The 18,327-nt window shown below is 48.7% G+C and overlaps 1 protein-coding gene across 4 annotated transcripts in view; it reads left to right on the top strand.

The window, feature by feature from the left end:
* The window catches only part of MATN2 (matrilin 2), a 171,059-nt gene that overhangs the window by 50,457 nt on the left and 102,275 nt on the right, over positions 1 to 18,327 (top strand). For all 4 annotated transcript variants that reach the window (XM_021089066.1, XM_021089067.1, XM_021089068.1 and 1 more), the window contains exon 3: positions 13,478 to 14,047. In XM_021089066.1, coding sequence (XP_020944725.1) covers positions 13,478 to 14,047 — 570 coding nt within the window. The remainder of the gene's footprint in view (positions 1 to 13,477; positions 14,048 to 18,327) is intronic.

The following is an 18,327-nucleotide window of genomic DNA, read 5'->3' as shown; positions in this document are numbered from 1 at the left end:
AGAGCTACAGCTGCCAGCCTATACCACAGCTACAGTAATGCCAGATCCAAGCCATTTCTGGACCTATACCACAGCTCATAGCAACACCGGATCTTTAACCCACTGAGCAAGGCCAGGGATGGAACCTGTGTCCTCATAGTTACTAGTCAGATTCGTTTTTGCTGCGCCATAAAGGAACTCCAGCCCCAGGGATTCTGATTCACAGGGTCCAGGGTGCTGCCCAGGATTCGGTAGGCATTTTCTCTTTTCCTTTCTTTTCCTTTTATTTTTTTCTTTTCTTTACGACCCAAGGCATATGGAAGTTCCCGGGCTAAGGGTCAAATCAGAGCTGCAGCCACCAGCCTACGCTACAGCTATAGCAATGCAGGATCTGAGCCGCATCTGCAACCTACAACCTACACTGCAGCTCACGGGCAACATTGGATCTTTAACCCACTGAGTGAGGCCAGGGAAGGAACCTGCATTCTCAGGGTTATCAGTTGGGTTCTTTACTGCTGAGCCACTTCGGGAACTCCCAGCAGGCATTTTCTCGTGTCATCAGGATACTGAGAATCTCTACTGTGGGCCGTTCTTTACTATACCTCCACTGACCAGTTCCCCTAGCCCACTTCATCTCGTGGAGGGGTATCTGCACCTTCTCTCTTCTCTGCCCTCCTACCTCTCCCACCCACATATGCACATTGAAGGGAAGAAGCCAACACCCCAACTGAGCATCTTTGTGTGCTGCACTATACTGGGTACCAGGGTTTCATAGGAGACACTACATGTGGCCAGCAGCTCCATACATGAGATGCTGATAGGAAAATGATTGACATAGATGATCACAGGGCTGAGTCTTAAGCCGAGGAGGCAGTTGAGAGAGGATAGTGTGTAGGGAACTATAGACCATTAGATATCAATGATGCCTAAGGTATAGGGCAGGGAACAGTGGGCAGATTCAGGAGGCTAAAGGGTTATTGGTTCATTCTCCCATGAATGTCAGTGACCTTAGGATGAAGCTTTTGATGAATTTGCTTTGATGAAACAGCATCCTGCAGCTCATTTATACTGCAAACTCACAGCTGCCAGATTCAATTACTACGACTCTGATTGATGAAACTCTCCAAAATATGTATTCCCAGGAAAGTTCTGCTATAAACAGAGGAAGAGTAAGGTCCATTTGCTGGGAGAGTCTCTCTACTGTCCCAGGCCAGGACAACCATGGATGAGATGATGGGGCATCAAGGTTGGGAGGGATCTAACGGGAGGCAGCGGCGAGATTCTGGCTGGCAAATTGGGTTTGTTTTGCAGACTGCCTCCAGGCACTGGCTGGTGGGGAATGTGGGGGCACTCTGCTGAGAGGAATCCTTTGGCTGAACTTTGATTCTGAGGCTGAGATTGATTAGGTGCTGGGGTTGGGGATCTTGGGGTGAACATGCAAGGCTTGGGATTTGCTGTCCTGGCTGGAGTTCTTATCACGTGACTGGCAGTCAATCCAGATGTCTCCTTTGTGTGGTTTATGTAGTTGATTTTTGGACCCTTACATGCAGGGCTTGACATTTGCACCACTTCGCTTTCCTCTTGTTAGTTTGATTCATTATTCCAGCCCTCAGAAACCCTTTCTGGTCCTGGCCCTGTTACTCAGCTTTTTAGCCATTCCTTCCAGCATTGTATGTAGTGATGTAGAGAGAACCACAAATACCCCCCAGAATTTGGACAAGTGTTTGGAAAATGTTACCAAGTGGGGAATGATTTGCTAATGAGTCTGTGATATAGCTTAGATCCCATTAAGAAGTCCAGGGTGTCTCCCTAATATAATATAATCAGCTTTTCAGGCTACTCCCCCGGGGTTCTTTAGGAAGATGTGAGTGGAGCATGATTGATTCTCAGAAAGCCATAGCTCATCAACTGCACTGTAAAACGCCTGGCGTGAGGTAATGCAGCAGCTGGAGACTGACTAATAAGGGAATTGGAGAGAGAAAACTTAAAATGTGGTCCTATCAGCTCTGGCCAAAGACCGTCTTATCCTAGTCAAGTGCCCTAAATGCTGAGGAGTTGCAGGTTAATTCGCAGTGGGGGTGAAAAATCAAAGCTATTTCCAACTACCTCTAAAATATCCATGAAATCACCTGTAAACCCAAGGGCTGGTCACAGTCTGGAGACACATGAGGATGGAACACGTAACCTGGGACCACGTCTCAGGCAGTTCTCTAGAGACAAGCTCATTGAGTGTGACGGTGGGTGTTACATGGTTATAGGCTTTGCTTTCTGTCTGTCTCGCTGGCTTTGATAAGCCCATATAAATCACCCAGATGCTGATGGGATGCAATTTCCTTGAATTCTGATGTGCTATTTTATATTCTTATAATAGAGGATACATACCAATTGTACAGTTTGAGAATTTTTTTTTTTTTTGGTTTTTAGGGCTGCACCTGCAACATATAGACGTTCCTGGGGTAGGAGTTGAATCGGCGCTATAGCCACCGGCTCATACCACAGCCACGCAGGATCCGAGCCCCGTCTGCGACCTACACCACAGCTCACAGCATTGCCAGATCCTTGGCCTACTGAGCAAAGCCAAGGATCGAACCTGCATGTCATGGATATTAGTCAGATTCATTTCTGCTGTGCCACAACGGGAACTCCTGAGACTATTTCTTAGGAAATTTCTATTTCCTTTGCTCTGACCCCATGCCCACCAGCAGCCTTCCATGAGAAGTGTGACTTTATCTAGAAGTTCATGTGCAGACTGTCAACGTGGCCAGCCTTGTCTGCCTGCCCTTCTTATTTCTCATTGAAAAGTAGTAAGTTAGGAGTTCCCGTTGTGGCGCAGTGGTTAACGGATCTGACTAGGAACCATGAGGTTGTGGGTTTGATCCCTGGCCTCGCTCAGTGGGTTAAGGATCCGGCATTGCCGTGAGCTGTGGTGTAGGTCACAGACCCAGCTCAGATCCTGCGTTTCTGTGGCTCTGGCGTAGGCCAGAGGCTACAGCTCCGATTCGACCCCCTAGCCTGGGAACCTCCACATGCCGCGGGAGCGGCCCTAGAAAAGCCAAAAAGACCAAAAAAAGAAAAAAAAAGAAGAAAAGAAAAGTAGTAAGTTAGCACTGACTATCAGATAATGTGCCTCAGAAGTATGATTAGCTATTGTACCTAAAACAGTTTCTTAGAAGTGGATTAAAATAGAGTATTTCCACCCTTGCTGTAAAGCCCCAGACTCTAAAACCAGGTTGACAAATTGATTCTGTTTCATTGTCTATAGGTATTTGCAGAGCAGTGTTTAAAGGATTGTGAGGCTGAGTCTAGGCTGGGTGGGAGAGGGCTGGAATTGATTAGTAATGTCTGCCAGGGATGGGTGGAGGGGTAGGGGGAAGGGACCTTGCTAAACCTGCCCTAAACCTGGGTACCCACACCCAGAGATAGTCAACTATGCTCTCCCCCTCTCTCTCTGAGCACTCTACTTATCTGTTTAGTCTGCCGATTTTATTGTGTCCTATTGTTATGTGTCTTATGCCTGCTGTTTGCCATTGAGTCTTCCCTTCACTGTATTCCCAAGAGCCTGACACACAATAAAATCATTAAATATTTGTCCAAAGATTGGCTTTACTCAACTGTTCTGCCTAACTGGTCTAAATATGTAGAATCTGCTTTTCTTCTTCACTGGAGTCAATGAGCTGCTTTGCTGAGATCCAAACTATATCTCATCTAGGAATGAAAACATAAATTGTGGTGTTTCCTGTCGTGGCTCAGCAGTAATGAACCTGATTAGGATCCATGAGGATGCAGCTTTGATCGCTGGCCTCACTCAGTGGGTTAAGGATCCGGCATTGCCGTGAGCTGTGGTGTAGGTCACAGATGCGGCTCGGATTCTATCCCTGGCTTGGGAACTTCCATACACTGCCGGTGCGGCCCTAAAAAAACACAAGGGCAAACCCCTCACCCCAATAAACTGTACATGCTTTTTTCCCTTCTCTCTCCTGCTGGCTTACAATCATCAGGTTCTCCCCTCCACTCTTGGCCCCCACCTGCGCTCTCTGTAATCATAAAACTGCTTTAATTTTTCTCCCTTTGAAACTCTTGGTGAGCTAGTGTTTTCTCTGTTGCTTTACGACTTTTTTTTTTTTTTTTTTTTTTTTTTGGCTCTTTAGGGCTGCACTCACGGCATATGAAGATTCCCAGGCTAGGGGTCGAATTGGAGCTACAGCTACTGGCTTACACCAGAGCCACAGCAACTCGGGATCCGAGCTGCATCTGTGACCTACACTGCAGCTCATGGCAACGCCGTATCCTTAACCCCTGAGCCAGGGCAGGGATCGAACCCACAACCTCATGGTTCCTAGTTGGGTTCATTAACCACTGAGCCACGACAGGAACTCTGTGTTGCTTTATGACCTTTGCATCATGTTCCATAGTGTTTCTGGTCACTCTTAGGGAATTAAAGAAACCCTCTTTGTTTGTTACAAGGACAGTTTTAGCTCTTGGTTCACTGCCACTCTCGCCAACATTACTCTTGTCAGATATCTTGGTAATTTCAGTATCCACATGAACAATTCCTCCTTTGACTTCCTTTCCTCCAGCGCACTTGTCTTCCACCATATCTCAGGCATTTACCTCTCTTCTACCCCCGACCCCGTGGTTATAACTCTAGTCCCTGCATCATCTCAATTTAAACCTATGTTCCCCTCTCTCTCCTTCTGGAATTCAACTTTGACAATCCTGTGACCGTCTCTGGACTTTCAATCCACTGACCCTGGTGCTTTTCTCTGTCCTTCAGCCCCTTCTCTCTTCTGCTGCCTGAGTTCCCCCAGTTTAATTCCAAAGGAAATCTTTTTTTGCTGTGCGCACGGCATGCAGAAGTTCCCCGGGGCCAGGGATCAAACCTGCGCCACAGCCAGGTCCTTAACCACTAGGCCACCAGGGAACTCCAGGAAACCTTTATAGGAGCTCAGTTGACTACTTTGGCTGTCCTCTTGTTTCACCATTCTCGCTTGGCTTAATAACAACCCTGGTTAAATAGGCTGCTGCCTGCCTTCCCCCTCAACCTCTGCAGCGGGAGGAAAATGCACAGCCAGTGGTATTGGTATTGCTTCAATTTCATGCTCACCACCCTCAGGTTGGCCATTCATGCTGCCCAGAAACCATCTTCCAGTCCCCTAGCCCACTCCCTCCAGCCCTCTCCTAGAAATTGTTACATTTTTTCCCCTTGTATCATCACATTTTTCACAGTTCTTTTTTTAAGTGCCCACAAACCACCTAGTTGTGGGAACTTTGCTGGGAATTGTCCTGAAGCATCACATTTTCTTTTTTTTTTTTTCTTTGTCTTTTTGTCTTTTGTTGTTGTTGTTGTTGCTATTTCTTGGGCCGCTCCTGCGGCATATGGAGGTTCCCAGGCTAGGGGTTGAATCGGAGCTGTAGCCACCGGCCTATGCCAGAGCCACAGCAACGCTGGATCCGAGCCGCGTCTGCAACCTACACCACAGCTCACGGCAACGCCGGATCGTTAACCCACTGTGCAAGGGCAGGGACCGAACTCGCAACCTCATGGTTCCTAGTCGGATTCGTTAACCACTGCGCCACGACGGGAACTCCCACATTTTCTGAAATCCATTTCCCTTCTTCACCTCACCCTGGGCATTCGCCTGTTGTCCAAACACGTTTCTCCTGTTTCCCCCCCCCACCCCAGCCCATCAGAGGTTGGTGGCCTTGGCTTCCCGTCACAACTCTCCCAGCCTTCCGTGTCCCCCAGGGCCCTGCGCCTGCTGGTCTCACTGTAGGCAAAGTCAAGTGCATGAGAACGTGAATAACTAGCAGCCTCATCTATGGAGCCTCTGCTATGCAGGGAGGCAAGCATCTGTTTTCATCATTTTATTAAATTAAAAAAAATACAAATAGGCATTTAGCAGGAGAGAAGCACTTGGCAGGAGGCAGGCAAGTTTGGGCCATAGCTTTCAGGCCCTGATTCCAGGAAAGGAAAGAACTGACCTCAGGGAGCCAGTGCCGTTCTGATGCATCTTGAATATATTGGGAACGGCAGGTCTAAACAGAATCTTTTCTAAGCATCGGTTGGTGGTTAAGAGCGTGGCCTGCGGAGCCCAGTGAGATGGGTTCAGATCCTGGCTTCTCTACTCCCTAAGTATGAGGCCCTGAGCGAGATATCTAACCTTGCTAGACTCCCCGTTCTTTCCTCTTTTTATTGAAGTATATTTGATTTACAGGCTTGTGTTAATTTCTGCTGTACAGCAAAGTGATACAGTTATATATACATATATATATATATATACTTAAACAAATTAAACAATTAAAAAATAAAACTATTGCGGTTTATCCTAGGACATTGACTATTGTTCTTATGCTGTAGTACAGTAGGACCTTGTTGTTTCTCTGCTCTGTGTATAATAGCTTCCATCTGCTAACCCCAGCCTTCTACTCCATCCTGCTCCCCACCCCTCCCTCCTTGGCAACCCCAAGTGTGTTTTCTTGTCTGTGATAGACTCACCTGGCAACCCCAAGTTGGTTCTCTTGTGTGTGATAGACTCACTCTCCTCATCTGTAAAATGGGAGTAGTACCTACTTCCTAAGCCCAGTGTGAAGAATCAAAAAGCCATCCTGTGTAAACGTACTCAGAACAAGGCCAGGTACGGATTAAATGCTCAATAAACAGTAGCCGTAAATCATTATTATATTTTCTTGGGAGTCTCACGATAGCCCTGGGAGGTATCATTATTCCCACATCACAGAAGAAGAGACTGAGGGTCAGAGAGGTTAAAGAGAGGCTTAAGACCACATGGACAGAAAGTGGCAGAGGCTGGGCTGGCGTGGAGATCATAGGACTCTTCTGATGTTTCACTGAGCATTTCAGAGCCCCCTTCAGTCTCTGGATGAAATGACTTTACCCTTGTCACAAAGATTCACATAGCTTCCATCTCCAAACATGCCCTGACCTCTCTCGGCAGATGGGACCAGATATTTACTGTAAAATTACATGGCCATGTTTGAATTTAGTTGGAGCAAGGAAGACCAATTAGCAACCGATTTGCAACCCTGGGAGGAAGGCAATAGTTCCCAGGTTGCACACTGTAATCCTGCTGGGGTGGGCATGCTGCTTAAAATTGTTCTGGCTGGAGTTCCCATCGTGGCTCAGCCGTAACGAACCCCACGAGTATCCACGAGGACGCGGGTTCAATCCCTGGCCTTGCTCAGTGGGTTAAGGATCCGGCATTGCCGTGAGCTGTGGCGTAGGTCACAGGCGCTGCTTGGATCTGGCATTGCTGTGGCTGTGGCATAGGCTGGCAGCTACAGCCCCTGTTCAACCTCTAGCCTGGGAACTTCCATGTAGCTTGAGTGTGGCCCTAAAAAGCCAAAAAAAAAAAAATTGTTCTGGCTCAGGTTCACCTTCTCTGCAGGGGGAAGAGAGTCATTTATCCAATGAGCAGACTTTGGGGTCAAGCTGCTGACAGAACTGAAGTACGGTTCACAAGGTCCTGACCCACTTTTTGGTTCAAGGGGTGACATTTTATAAGGTGCCCAGAAATGCTCTTCCAACTGTGATGGAAAGTGTCGTGAGGGGCGAGAAGGAAAGTGATGTGTGTTCTTCTCGCAGGCTGGAGAGACAGGGATGCTATTTATCAGAACCGTTGTGTGAAAGGAATGCACACAGAGAACAGTCCCCTTTCTGGGAACATCTCTCCGTAGTCCCTGGGTGGAGAGACTATGAGGAATCCCTTCACTGCCGATGTTTCAGAAGGCCCCCGAGTATATACACGGCTCGTATTGTACTGCCAATGGTATTGAGAATTTTCCCAGGCACCTGCCGTGAGATCGGGAAAAGGCACAAGTGTAGTCCCTGATCTGACCCTCCTGAGCCATGAGGGCACAGTCACCTCTCTGAGCCTCAGTTTCCCTTCCTGTTGAAGTGAATAACTTGTGAATTCTCTCTCTCTCTCTTTTTTTTTTTTAGGGTCGCACCTGTGGCATACAGAGGTTCCCAGGCTAGGGGTCCAATCAGAGCTACAGCTGCTGGCCTACACCACAGCCACAGCCACGCAGGATCTGAGCAGCATCTATGACCTACAGCACAGCTCACGGCAATGCCGGATTCCTAACCCACTGAGTGAGGCAGGGATCGAACCTGCGTCCTCATGGATACTAGTCGAGCTCGTTTCTGCTGAGCCACAATGGGAACTCCAGGAACTTAGGTTCTATTTAGACCCCTCCACCTTTTAGGATTTTACTAGTCTGTGAGTCCAGGGACCGAAAGTTCCAAAGTGGGGATGCTCCCTCATAAAATAGCAAAGATTTGGGTCCTAGAATCTGCAATGCCGTTAGCAGGACCCAGATCTCCTGGAGCAATTTTTTGACTCTGTGGTTTTAATCCACCTCCTTCAATTGCCTGCCCTCACTCAGTCCTTTCCCCCAAAGCCTCGCTCCACCACCCAGAGTTCTTTTATTCCACAAACGTTGACTGAAGACTTTATTCCCAGCTGTATGGCTGCAAAGATGGCTAGTTTCCCATGCTGGGGAATTCATGGTGAGGTAGTGAAGTCCAGACTTGCCAGAACTTCCTTTCTTAAACTGGTGATTTCTCAGAGTGTGGTCCTTGGAACAGTGGCATCGACTTCACCCAGGAACTTGCTAGAAATGCTCTTTTCAGATGCCAGCTTGGACTTACAGAATCAGAAGCTCTGGGGGTATGGCTCGCTGATCTCCGTTTTTTTGTTTTTTGTTTTGTTTGTTTTGTTTCATTTTGTTTTGTTTGCTTTTTAGGGTCCCACTCGAGCATGTGGAAGTTCCCAAGCTAGGGGTCGAATCAGAGCTGTAGCTGCCATCTTCTGCCACAGCCACAGCAACACTGGATCAGAGCCACGTCTGTGACCTACACCACAGCTCATGGCAACACCGGATCCCTGACCCACTGAGCGAGGCCAGGGATGGAACCCGCATCCTCATGGATACTAGTCAGGTTCATTTCTGCTTCACCACAAGGGGAACTCCCTGATCTTAGTTTTTAACAAGTCCTCCTGGGAACCGGAAGGCACCCTGAGTTTGAGACCCAGTGAACCGACCCCAAAAAGCTGTGGAGCCGTGGTTCCGAGCTCTCAGTATGTCCTGAAGAAGCTCTGTCACCTGGGCTGCCGAGACTTGAGGTTTCCAGCTCCCAATCACAGCTGTCTTGGCAGCTCCAACACTACTTTGAGCCTTTCTCATGTTTTCGTAAATGCCAGGCGTTGTGGAAACTGTGGGTTGTTTCAATGGGAACTAATCCAGTTTAGCGTGTAATTGCCCCTGGTTCTCCCAGGCTTCCCTTGAAATCGATTGCAATGCTTGCTAGGATGGTGACGCCATGACTAAGACCCACAATGAGAATCCCAGTGCCAGGGGGCCCCCCTGCTTCCAGAGATCTCTGGAGGAGGAGAATTCTTAGGGGGTCTCCCTCTGCCCTTTCCCAGGAGCCTTTCATTAATATCCTTGTCCAGGGCAGGGTCCAGGCCTGGTACTGGTCCTCAGCAGGTGATATCATCTTCCCTACAGTAAGTTCAGTCCCATCTCAGTGCTGACTGGCCCCTGTGTTCTTTCCTGGGATCCGCAGGTCTGTCATGCATTGCTCTGACCCCAAGTCCCCTGTTGCATCATTGGCACTTTTGTGAAAATTAGAGAAAGGCCACCTCTCCAGGTGCCTCGCAGGGTGGACTCAGTGCCCGGGGCTCAGGGTGGGGCTGGATTTCAGGCCCTGGCGATCCCCTGGGCAGGTGCCAGCGTGTGGTACCAGCTACACAGCCAGCAGCAGCAACCCTGCCCCTACCCAGGCTGGGCCTGGTGGGGGTTGCTGAGGAGGGAGGGGCATGGGGAGTGGTGTGGGGGAGGAGCGCCACCCACGTGACTCCCACCTATTAGGGGTTCACACATGCTGGGCCAAGGCTACGCCCTTTCTCCGCAGCATTTCCTCAGTGGCTCACACACACCCAGTGATGTGGGTGTTAGTATTCTCTCCATGTGGCTTTTCTTTTTCAAAATTGTAAGAAATATTCAGACTCTTAGTACCATCATGTTCCCATCTATGCAGTGGTTATGATATTCCTAGCTCTGTACTAAGAGCTGGTTCTGAAAATCAAGTGAGACCAGAGTCATGAAAGCTTTCTGGAGTAAAGATGTTAAAACACCCTGCAGGAGTTCCTGTTGTGGCGCAGCGGAAAGGAATCCGACTAGGAACCATGAGGTTGTGGGTTTGATACCTGGCCATGCTCAGTGGGTTAGGGATCTGGCATTGCTGTGAGCTGTGACATAGGTTGCAGAAGCAGCTTGGTTCCAGTGTCTCTCTGGCTGTGGTGTAGGCTGGCAGTTGTAGCTCCGATTCGACCCCTAGCCTGGGAATCTCCATATGCCACGGGTGTGCCCCCCCCCCCCGAAAAAACCCACCCTGCAAATGTCAGGGTTGATACTGATTTTTATCCCTGGGTCTTTAAGGGCAGGTTCTGGGGGCTCTGGTTTGAGAAACTCACCGTAAATCACACAGCCCCCAGTGTTAAGGTGTGTGCCACGGAAGGTTGGGTTCCTGCCATGATGCTGGCATGGGGGGTGGTCTCCTCCCCTAAAATCACGGGACGGGTTAGGCTGCAGCAGCCAAGGTGTGTGTGCAGGCACTCAGGGGCGAGGTCCAGCCTGGGGACGGGACGAGATGACCTCACGGGCCTTTCCACTGGCTCATTTTAATGACTTGGTTCACTCCTTTGTTTTTTGGCTTTCTCCCTCTTTCTTGCAGCTGTGGTGATAGGGATTTAGGGCAAGCATTTGAGATCCCTTTTCTAATCCCTGTCAAATCTGGATTTAGCTGTGGGAAGTCCAGGAAAGGGAGAAGAGGGGAAGGGCTGGGGGCCCCAGCTCAGTACCTCTGAGAAATTCCAGCAGGAACGCCCAACCTCCACCCTCCGAGGCTGGAAGCCTCTCTTCTCACTCATTCTTATGCTTTTCCCGGAATACCTTCTTGCTTGAGCGCTTAAGGAATAAGAATAAGTATGTTCTTTGCACGTGGTAAGGGGGAGATTTTGACATTTACTTTTTTCCAGTTTAACTGTGTCTTTTGTTGAAATGTTGCTCGGCCAAGCCGTTTCCACGACTGCGCCCTACTCCCCACCCCTGGTTGAGACTGAATTCCCCTCTCAACCAGATGAGTGCAACAATGGTCCGGATTATTCACCCTGCAAACTGCCTCAATGGAGTTTTTTTCTTTTTAAAACAATTGAGGAGTTCCCACTGTGGCTTAGTGGGTTACAATCCCGACTAGTACCCATGAGGATGAGGGTTTGATCCCTGGCCTCGCTCAGTGGGTTGAGGATCTGGCGTTGCCGTGAGCTGTGGTGTAGGTCGCAGATGGAGCTCAGATCGTGTGTTGCTGTGGCTGTGTATAGGCCGGCAGCTATGACTCCGATTTGACCCCTTACCTGGGAACTTCCATATGCTGCAGGTGCGGCCCTAAAAAGCCAAAAGCAAAAAAAAAAAAAAAAAAAAAAATCAATTGATGTATAGTTGATGTCAGTATAAGTATACCATATAGTGATACACAATTTTTAAAGGTTATACTCCATTTATAGTAATTATAAAATATTGACTATCCCTGTGTTGTAAAATACATGCTGTAGCTTACTTTATACATAATAGTTTGTACCTCAGTCCCTACCCCTATCTTACCCCCAACCGCCATCTCCCCACTGGTAACCACTAGTTTGTTCTCTATGAGATAGTTTCTTTTTTCTTATATTCACAACTTGAATTTTTATATTTCACATAGAAATGATATCATATCTTTCTCTTTCTGACTTATTTCATTCGGCATAATGTCCATCCATGTTGCAAATAGCAGAATTTCATTTTTTTTTTGCTAAGTAATATTCCATTGTATACATGGGCCACAGCTTCTTTCTCCATTCATCTGTCCATGGACATGTAGGTTGCTTCCACGTCTTGGCTGTTGTAAATAGTGCTGCAATAACATTGAGGTGCATGTGTCTTTTTGTTCTTTCTTGGGCTGCTCCTGCAGCATATAGAGGTTCCCAGGCTTGAGGTCGAGTCAGAGCTATAGCCACCGGCCTACGCCAGAGCCACAGCAACAAGGGATCCAAGCCGCATCTGCAACCTACGCCACAGCTCACGGCAACACCGGATCCTTAACCCACTGAGCAAGGCCAGGGATCGAACCTGCACCCTCATGGTTCCTAGTCGGATTCATTAACCACTGAGCCACAATGGGAACTCTGCATGTGTCTTTTTGAATTCAAGTTGGATAGATGCCCAGGAGTGGGATTGCTGGGTCATATGGAAGTTCTCTTTGTAGTTTTTTGAGAAAGCTCTTTATAGTTTTCCACAGTGACTGCACCCATGTACATTCCTACCAGCCGTGTATGAGGATTCCTTTTTGTCCACACCCTCTTCACAAACTTCTGCCCAACTCCATAGACTTTTTATTACATAACTTCCCTACAGATAAGTTATGTAACATAACACTAATCATATCATGCCCATTACCTGCGGCCTCCTGTACAAATTTTTCAGTCTGAAATTAAAGTCCTTTTGCAACTGGCTTCAGGCTACTCCTTGATCCCTGTCAGGGACTCCTAGCAGTGCCGTCATCACTTATTCTCTTATCCCCTGTATTCATGGCATCCTGGGCTTTTGTTCATGTGTTCCATCTCCATGCGCCCCTTCTTTCAGTCCAAACACTTCGCATCCATAAAGCCAGCTCGTGTCCCATCTCCTTGACCCCAGCCCACTAATATCCCTGTTCTCTGAACATGTAGTGTCAGCACCCCATAGTTTCAAACTAGTTATTCCTTCCTTGTTCCATTAGTTAAGTCTCCCCAGGTGACCTGTAGGCTCCTTGACATGTGTCCCTATCCTACGCTGCTTCTATGCTCCCCGCATCCCAGCCAAGCTTATGTGCTGTGCTGTAAATAATTTAACCCTACTCATGTATTTGCCCACTTAAAAACCCTGCATGGATGACTTTCTAGAAATTGGAGTTCATTTATCTTGTGAAAAGAAATAGTATCTGGGAGCTCCCATTGTGGCTCCGCCTTTTAAGAACCTGACAAAGTGTCCATGAAGATGCAGATTTGATCCCTGACCTTGCTTGGTGGGTTACGGATCCGTCGTTGCTGGGAGTTGTGGTGTCGGTCGCAGATGCGGCTTGGATCTGGTATTGCTGTGGCTGTAGCCGGCAGCTGTAGCTCCGATTGGACCCCTAGCCTGGGAACCTCCATAGGCCACAGGTGAGGCCCTAAAAACAAAAAAAGAAAAAGAAAAAAAAAACCCAGTTATCTGTTTGTAGCCCAAACGCACACTTACCCAGTCATCCCAGATCCACCCTTACAACTTTCTCGAGGGGGAAAGAACAGTGATGAGGATGGGAGATTTGAAAGGTGCTGCTCCTGCCCTAAAGTTTTTGCAGCAGGAGCCCCGCTGGGCCCTTGACCCCCCTCTGATGCATTTGCTTCCCTCCTCTCCCCAGAGAGCTCCTGTGAGAACAAGCGGGCGGACCTGGTTTTCATCATCGACAGCTCCCGCAGCGTCCACACCCACGACTACGCAAAGGTCAAGGAGTTCCTGGTGGACATCTTGCAGTTCTTGGACATCGGCCCCGATGTTACCCGCGTGGGCCTGCTGCAGTACGGCAGCACCGTCAAGAACGAATTCTCCCTCAAGACCTTCAAGAGGAAGTCGGAGGTGGAGCGCGCCATCAAGAGGATGCGGCACCTGTCCACGGGCACCATGACCGGGCTGGCCATCCAGTACGCCCTGAACATCGCCTTCTCGGAAGCGGAGGGCGCCCGGCCCCTGCGGGAGAACGTGCCGCGGGTCATCATGATCGTGACGGACGGGCGGCCCCAGGACTCAGTGGCCGAGGTGGCTGCCAAGGCCCGGAACACGGGCATCCTGATCTTTGCCATCGGCGTGGGCCAAGTGGACTTCAACACCCTGAAGGCCATCGGGAGCGAGCCCCACGAGGACCACGTCTTCCTGGTGGCCAACTTCAGCCAGATGGAGTCGCTGACCTCCGTGTTCCAGACCAAGCTGTGCAGTAAGTCCTGCTCCGGGGTGACTCTTCTCTGGGAATCACGAAGATGTGTTCGGTTATCTCCCAGTGTTGGTTCTGGGCTCCCTGGTTGCGGGGACTCTGCTGGCCAGGGCTTTTCCGCAAAGGCCGAGGTAGACACCGTGTTCTTTGGGGGCTTAGCTCTGGCCAAGGAGACATATTCAGGATGCAATTCCAGACATAAGCAAGGAGCTGTAGTTCTAACAGGGTCACCAAGGAAGAATATGGGGCAGGACTGGACCCTAGGCCAGGAGGCTCGGGGCGATTTCCCTGGGGAAGGAACATTTATTTACACGCCAACCAAACCACAGGATGAGAAAAAGTAGGCAGGTGAGGTTTTTCTCCAGCTCACTGGACTATCCTGCTATTCCCTAAGCTGGGATTCATGAGTTGGAGTAAAAGCATGGGAATGGGAGAGCAAAAAAAATACTATACTTTCTCTTGGGATTGTGTGGGATGTGGAGCATTTTTGGCTCACAGTGGTGCTAGCAGTGGAGGCTCTCTCAGCCCAGAAAGAGGCCCCGTGTACGGGGAGGACCAAGATGTGCTCCTGGTGGCTCCCCACCTGTTACGATGGCAGGTGCCTCCCGACCCCTGCAAGGACAGGCCTCCTCAAGTCCGGGAGCCTCGTTCCTCTGCTCTGAGGGTCTTCTTCCCCGTCTTGCTTTCTAACCCTGCTCTCCACAAGGCTTCTCTCTCCCGTCCTTCTCGGACTCCTCCCAGTCCCCTCTGAGCAGAGCTCCTGCCTCAGTTTTCCCAGCAAATCAACTTGCCTTCCATCTCCCCACTTTCCTGCTTCTATCTCTGTCTTCTTCATTTTTTTTTTTTTTTTGTCTTTTCAGGGCCACACCCGCGGCATATGGAGGTTCCCAGGCTAGGGGTGTCATCGGAGCTGTAGCCACCGGCCTACGCCACAGCCACAGCAACGCCAAATCCGAGCCATGTCTGCCACCTACACCACAGCTCACCACAATGCCAGATCCTCAACCCACTGAGCAAGGCCAGGGATCAAACCCAAAACCTCATGGTTTCTAGTCCTATCCCTGTCTTTTCTTCCTACTCCAGGGGGGCAGCGACCCAGGATGCCAACCCTGGCTCCATGCTAGTCCCTGCAAACAGGAAGCATACCTCCTGACCTGGTAAACAATGTTCAGTCCTGCCTTGCCCACCCAACTGGTCCCTGTCACCTCCAACTGCCATGCTGCTTTGATGGGAAAACAAGTATCTATTCTGAAATGACTAGGATATCTCTGGAGTATGAATGGAGAGTGAGCTTAAAGATCAGACTCATCTCCAACTCCCCGGGAGCAGGAACCTGAGGACCAGTTCTCAGAATGTGACAAAGCCTAGAAAACTAACCCCCACCCACCCACCCACCCCTTGCCCCTTGGAAGCCTCAGAAGGAAGAACAATGTGCTTCTTTTTTTTTTTTTTTAATTAGTTTCAGATTTAAAAAATTTTTTTTATTTATTTAGGTTTTTAGAGCCCCACTTGTGGCATATGGAAGTTCCCAGGCTAGGGGTCAAATCTGAGCTACAGCTGCTAGTCTACGCCACAGCCACAGCAACACAGGATCCGAGCCACATCTTCAACCTATACCACAGCTCACAACAATGCCAGATCCCTGACCCACTGAGTAAGGCCAGGGATCGAACCCACGTCTTCATGGATACTAGTCTGCTTCATTACCATTGAGCCACAATGGGAACTCCCAAATTTTTATTTATTTTTTTTGTTGAAGTAGAGTGGATTTACAATATCATGTTAGTTTCAGATGTCCAGCACAGTGATTGTTTTCTTATAGAAACTAATTATTTTTTTTAATTTTATATAAACTTAATTTTTGAGTTTCATTGTTTTGACTGGATGTATACCCAGGAGTGGGATTGTAGGATCATATGGTGGCTCTATTTTTAGGTTTTTTTTGCATTGTTTTTTTTTGTCTTTTTGCCTTTCCTAGAGCTGCTCCTGCAGCATATGGAGGTTCCCAGGCTAAGGGTCTAATAGGAGCTGTAGCTGCCGGCCTGCGCCAGAGCCACAGCAACGCGGGATCCGAGCCACATCTGCGACCTACACCACAACTCATGGCAACGCCGGATCCTTAACCCACTGAGCAAGGGCAGGGATCGAACCCACAACCTCATGGTTCCTAGTCAGATTCGTTAACCACTGAGCCACGACGGGCTCTCCTATTTTTAGTTTTTAAAGGAAACTCCATATGGTCTCCATAGTGGTTTTACTGATTTACATACACTCCTGTCATCTCCATACCCTCTCCAACATTCGTTACTTAAGGACCTTTTGATGATGGCCATTCTGAGTGGAGTGAGGTGATACCTCATTGTAATTTTAAGAACAGTGTGCTTTTGGTGTGTCTTTAAAAAAAAAAAAAATTCTCTGCCGAAAACAAACTTCAGAAAGCAGAGACCCCAGTGTTTCTTGACTCCACAGTCAAAAGATTTACTTTAAAAAGTCAGCGCCATGAAGGGGGAAAAAAAAACCCTTTTTCTTTGCAATGGCACTTGGGAAAGATTCAGATGTGCCATTTTCCCTGGCACCGCAGAGGGGCTGGGTTGCTGTGGTGTGCCGTGGCCTGAGTCACCTGGAAAACTTCAGCCAGCAGAACGCGCTGCAGACATTTTTAAGGTTTATGACTTTTAAATGACTTCTGCAGAATTTATATTCCCCCTTTCCTGGAAATATTAAAAAAAAAAAGAAAAAAAAAAGAAAGAAAAGAAAGAAATTGGTTCTGTAATAGTTTTGATGGGTGTATTCATTTGTCTTGGAAAATATTAATGGAGGCGTTCTTTTATACGTGCTCTGAATTTGTCAGCGAATGGAAAGATAATATGACAAGGGGAAAGACGTGGACTTGTTCATAGAAGAATCTTCTGTGGGCTTTATGGCCAGGCAGCAGAATTAAAAGGCAGTTTGGATCTCTCCCCACCCTTTTTTTGTCATCTAGAAGCTCTAAGAAAACATCAGCATGATGCCATTCATTCATTCATTGGGGCCCTCCAACTGGATCCCCCTTTTCACCCACAGACGACCCCTCCCTCTCTTCCCGCATCTCAGGGCTCCACGGAGCAGACTTGTCAACTGTCTTGAAAGGTTAAGGAGACCCCAGGGCCTCTTTAGCAACCGTGCAGGAGAGCTCGCAGTAGCTAACATTTATAAAGCACTTTCTCTTGTGTTTTCACACTTGACCCTCATGAAAATCTGGGGAGGCAGCACCATATTATCCCTCCGTTTCCAGGACTGTAAACTTGTGAAGTGAATCCCCCAAGAACAAGCAGCCAGGAGATGGTGGGTTCTGCTTCCAAGCCTCTCACTCATTTCCTCATTTCACTTCTTTTCATGTGGGGAGATATAAATTTTTTTAAGGGCTGCACCTGCAGCATATGGAAGTTCCTGGGCCAGGGGTTGAACTGGATCTGCAGCTGCCAGCCTACATCACAGCCACTGCAATGTGGGATCCAAGCCACATCTGCAACTTACACCACAGCTCACAGCAACACCAGATCCTTAAGCCACTGATTGAGGCCAGGGATTGAACCTGTATCCTCACAGACACTGTATTGGGCTCTTAGCCCTTTGAGCCACAACGGGAACTCCTATAAATTCCTCTTTTAAGGTAAATGGGTTTCTTACCTTTCTTTCTTTCTTTTTTTTTTTTTGTCTTTTTGCCATTTCTTGGGCTGCTCCTGTGGCATATGGAGGTTCCCAGGCTAGGGGTCTAATCCAAGCTGTAGAGCTGGCCTACGCCAGAGCCACAGCAACTCAGGGTCCGAGCCGCGTCTGCAACCTACACCACAGCTAACAGCAACACCAGATGCTTAACCCACTGAGCGAGGCCAGGGATCGAACCCGCAACCTCATGGTTCCTAGTCGGATTCGTTAACCACTGAGCCACGATGGGAACTCTGGTAAATGGGTTTCTGATGGCCGCCTCGGCAGTCCAGCCTGCTAGATACACCAGCTCTGAGGGTGACATTCACCTCTGAGTTTGATGGGAAGCCTTTGCGGTAGAGAGGGCCAGCTGAAGTCTCAGTAGCCCCACCTGCCAGCTGTAAAAATGCAGAGCACATCCATAAAATGGGGAGTTTACCTGTGGAGAGTAGATAGGGGAACAGGCATTATTAAGTGTAGAGTCCCGTCCAGTGTGCATCGTGTTGTGTGTGATTACAGTCAGACACGTGGAGAACCAGCAGAGAGGCAGATGGCCTCCGCTTTGACCTGCCCTCCAGTCCTCAGACAACAGCCAT

The sequence above is a fragment of the Sus scrofa genome, chromosome 4 (genome assembly GCF_000003025.6).
Source record: "Sus scrofa isolate TJ Tabasco breed Duroc chromosome 4, Sscrofa11.1, whole genome shotgun sequence".
Classification (NCBI taxonomy): domain Eukaryota; kingdom Metazoa; phylum Chordata; class Mammalia; order Artiodactyla; family Suidae; genus Sus; species Sus scrofa.
Note: the sequence above shows the minus strand (reverse complement) of the source record. Positions and strands in the feature narration are given on the sequence as shown.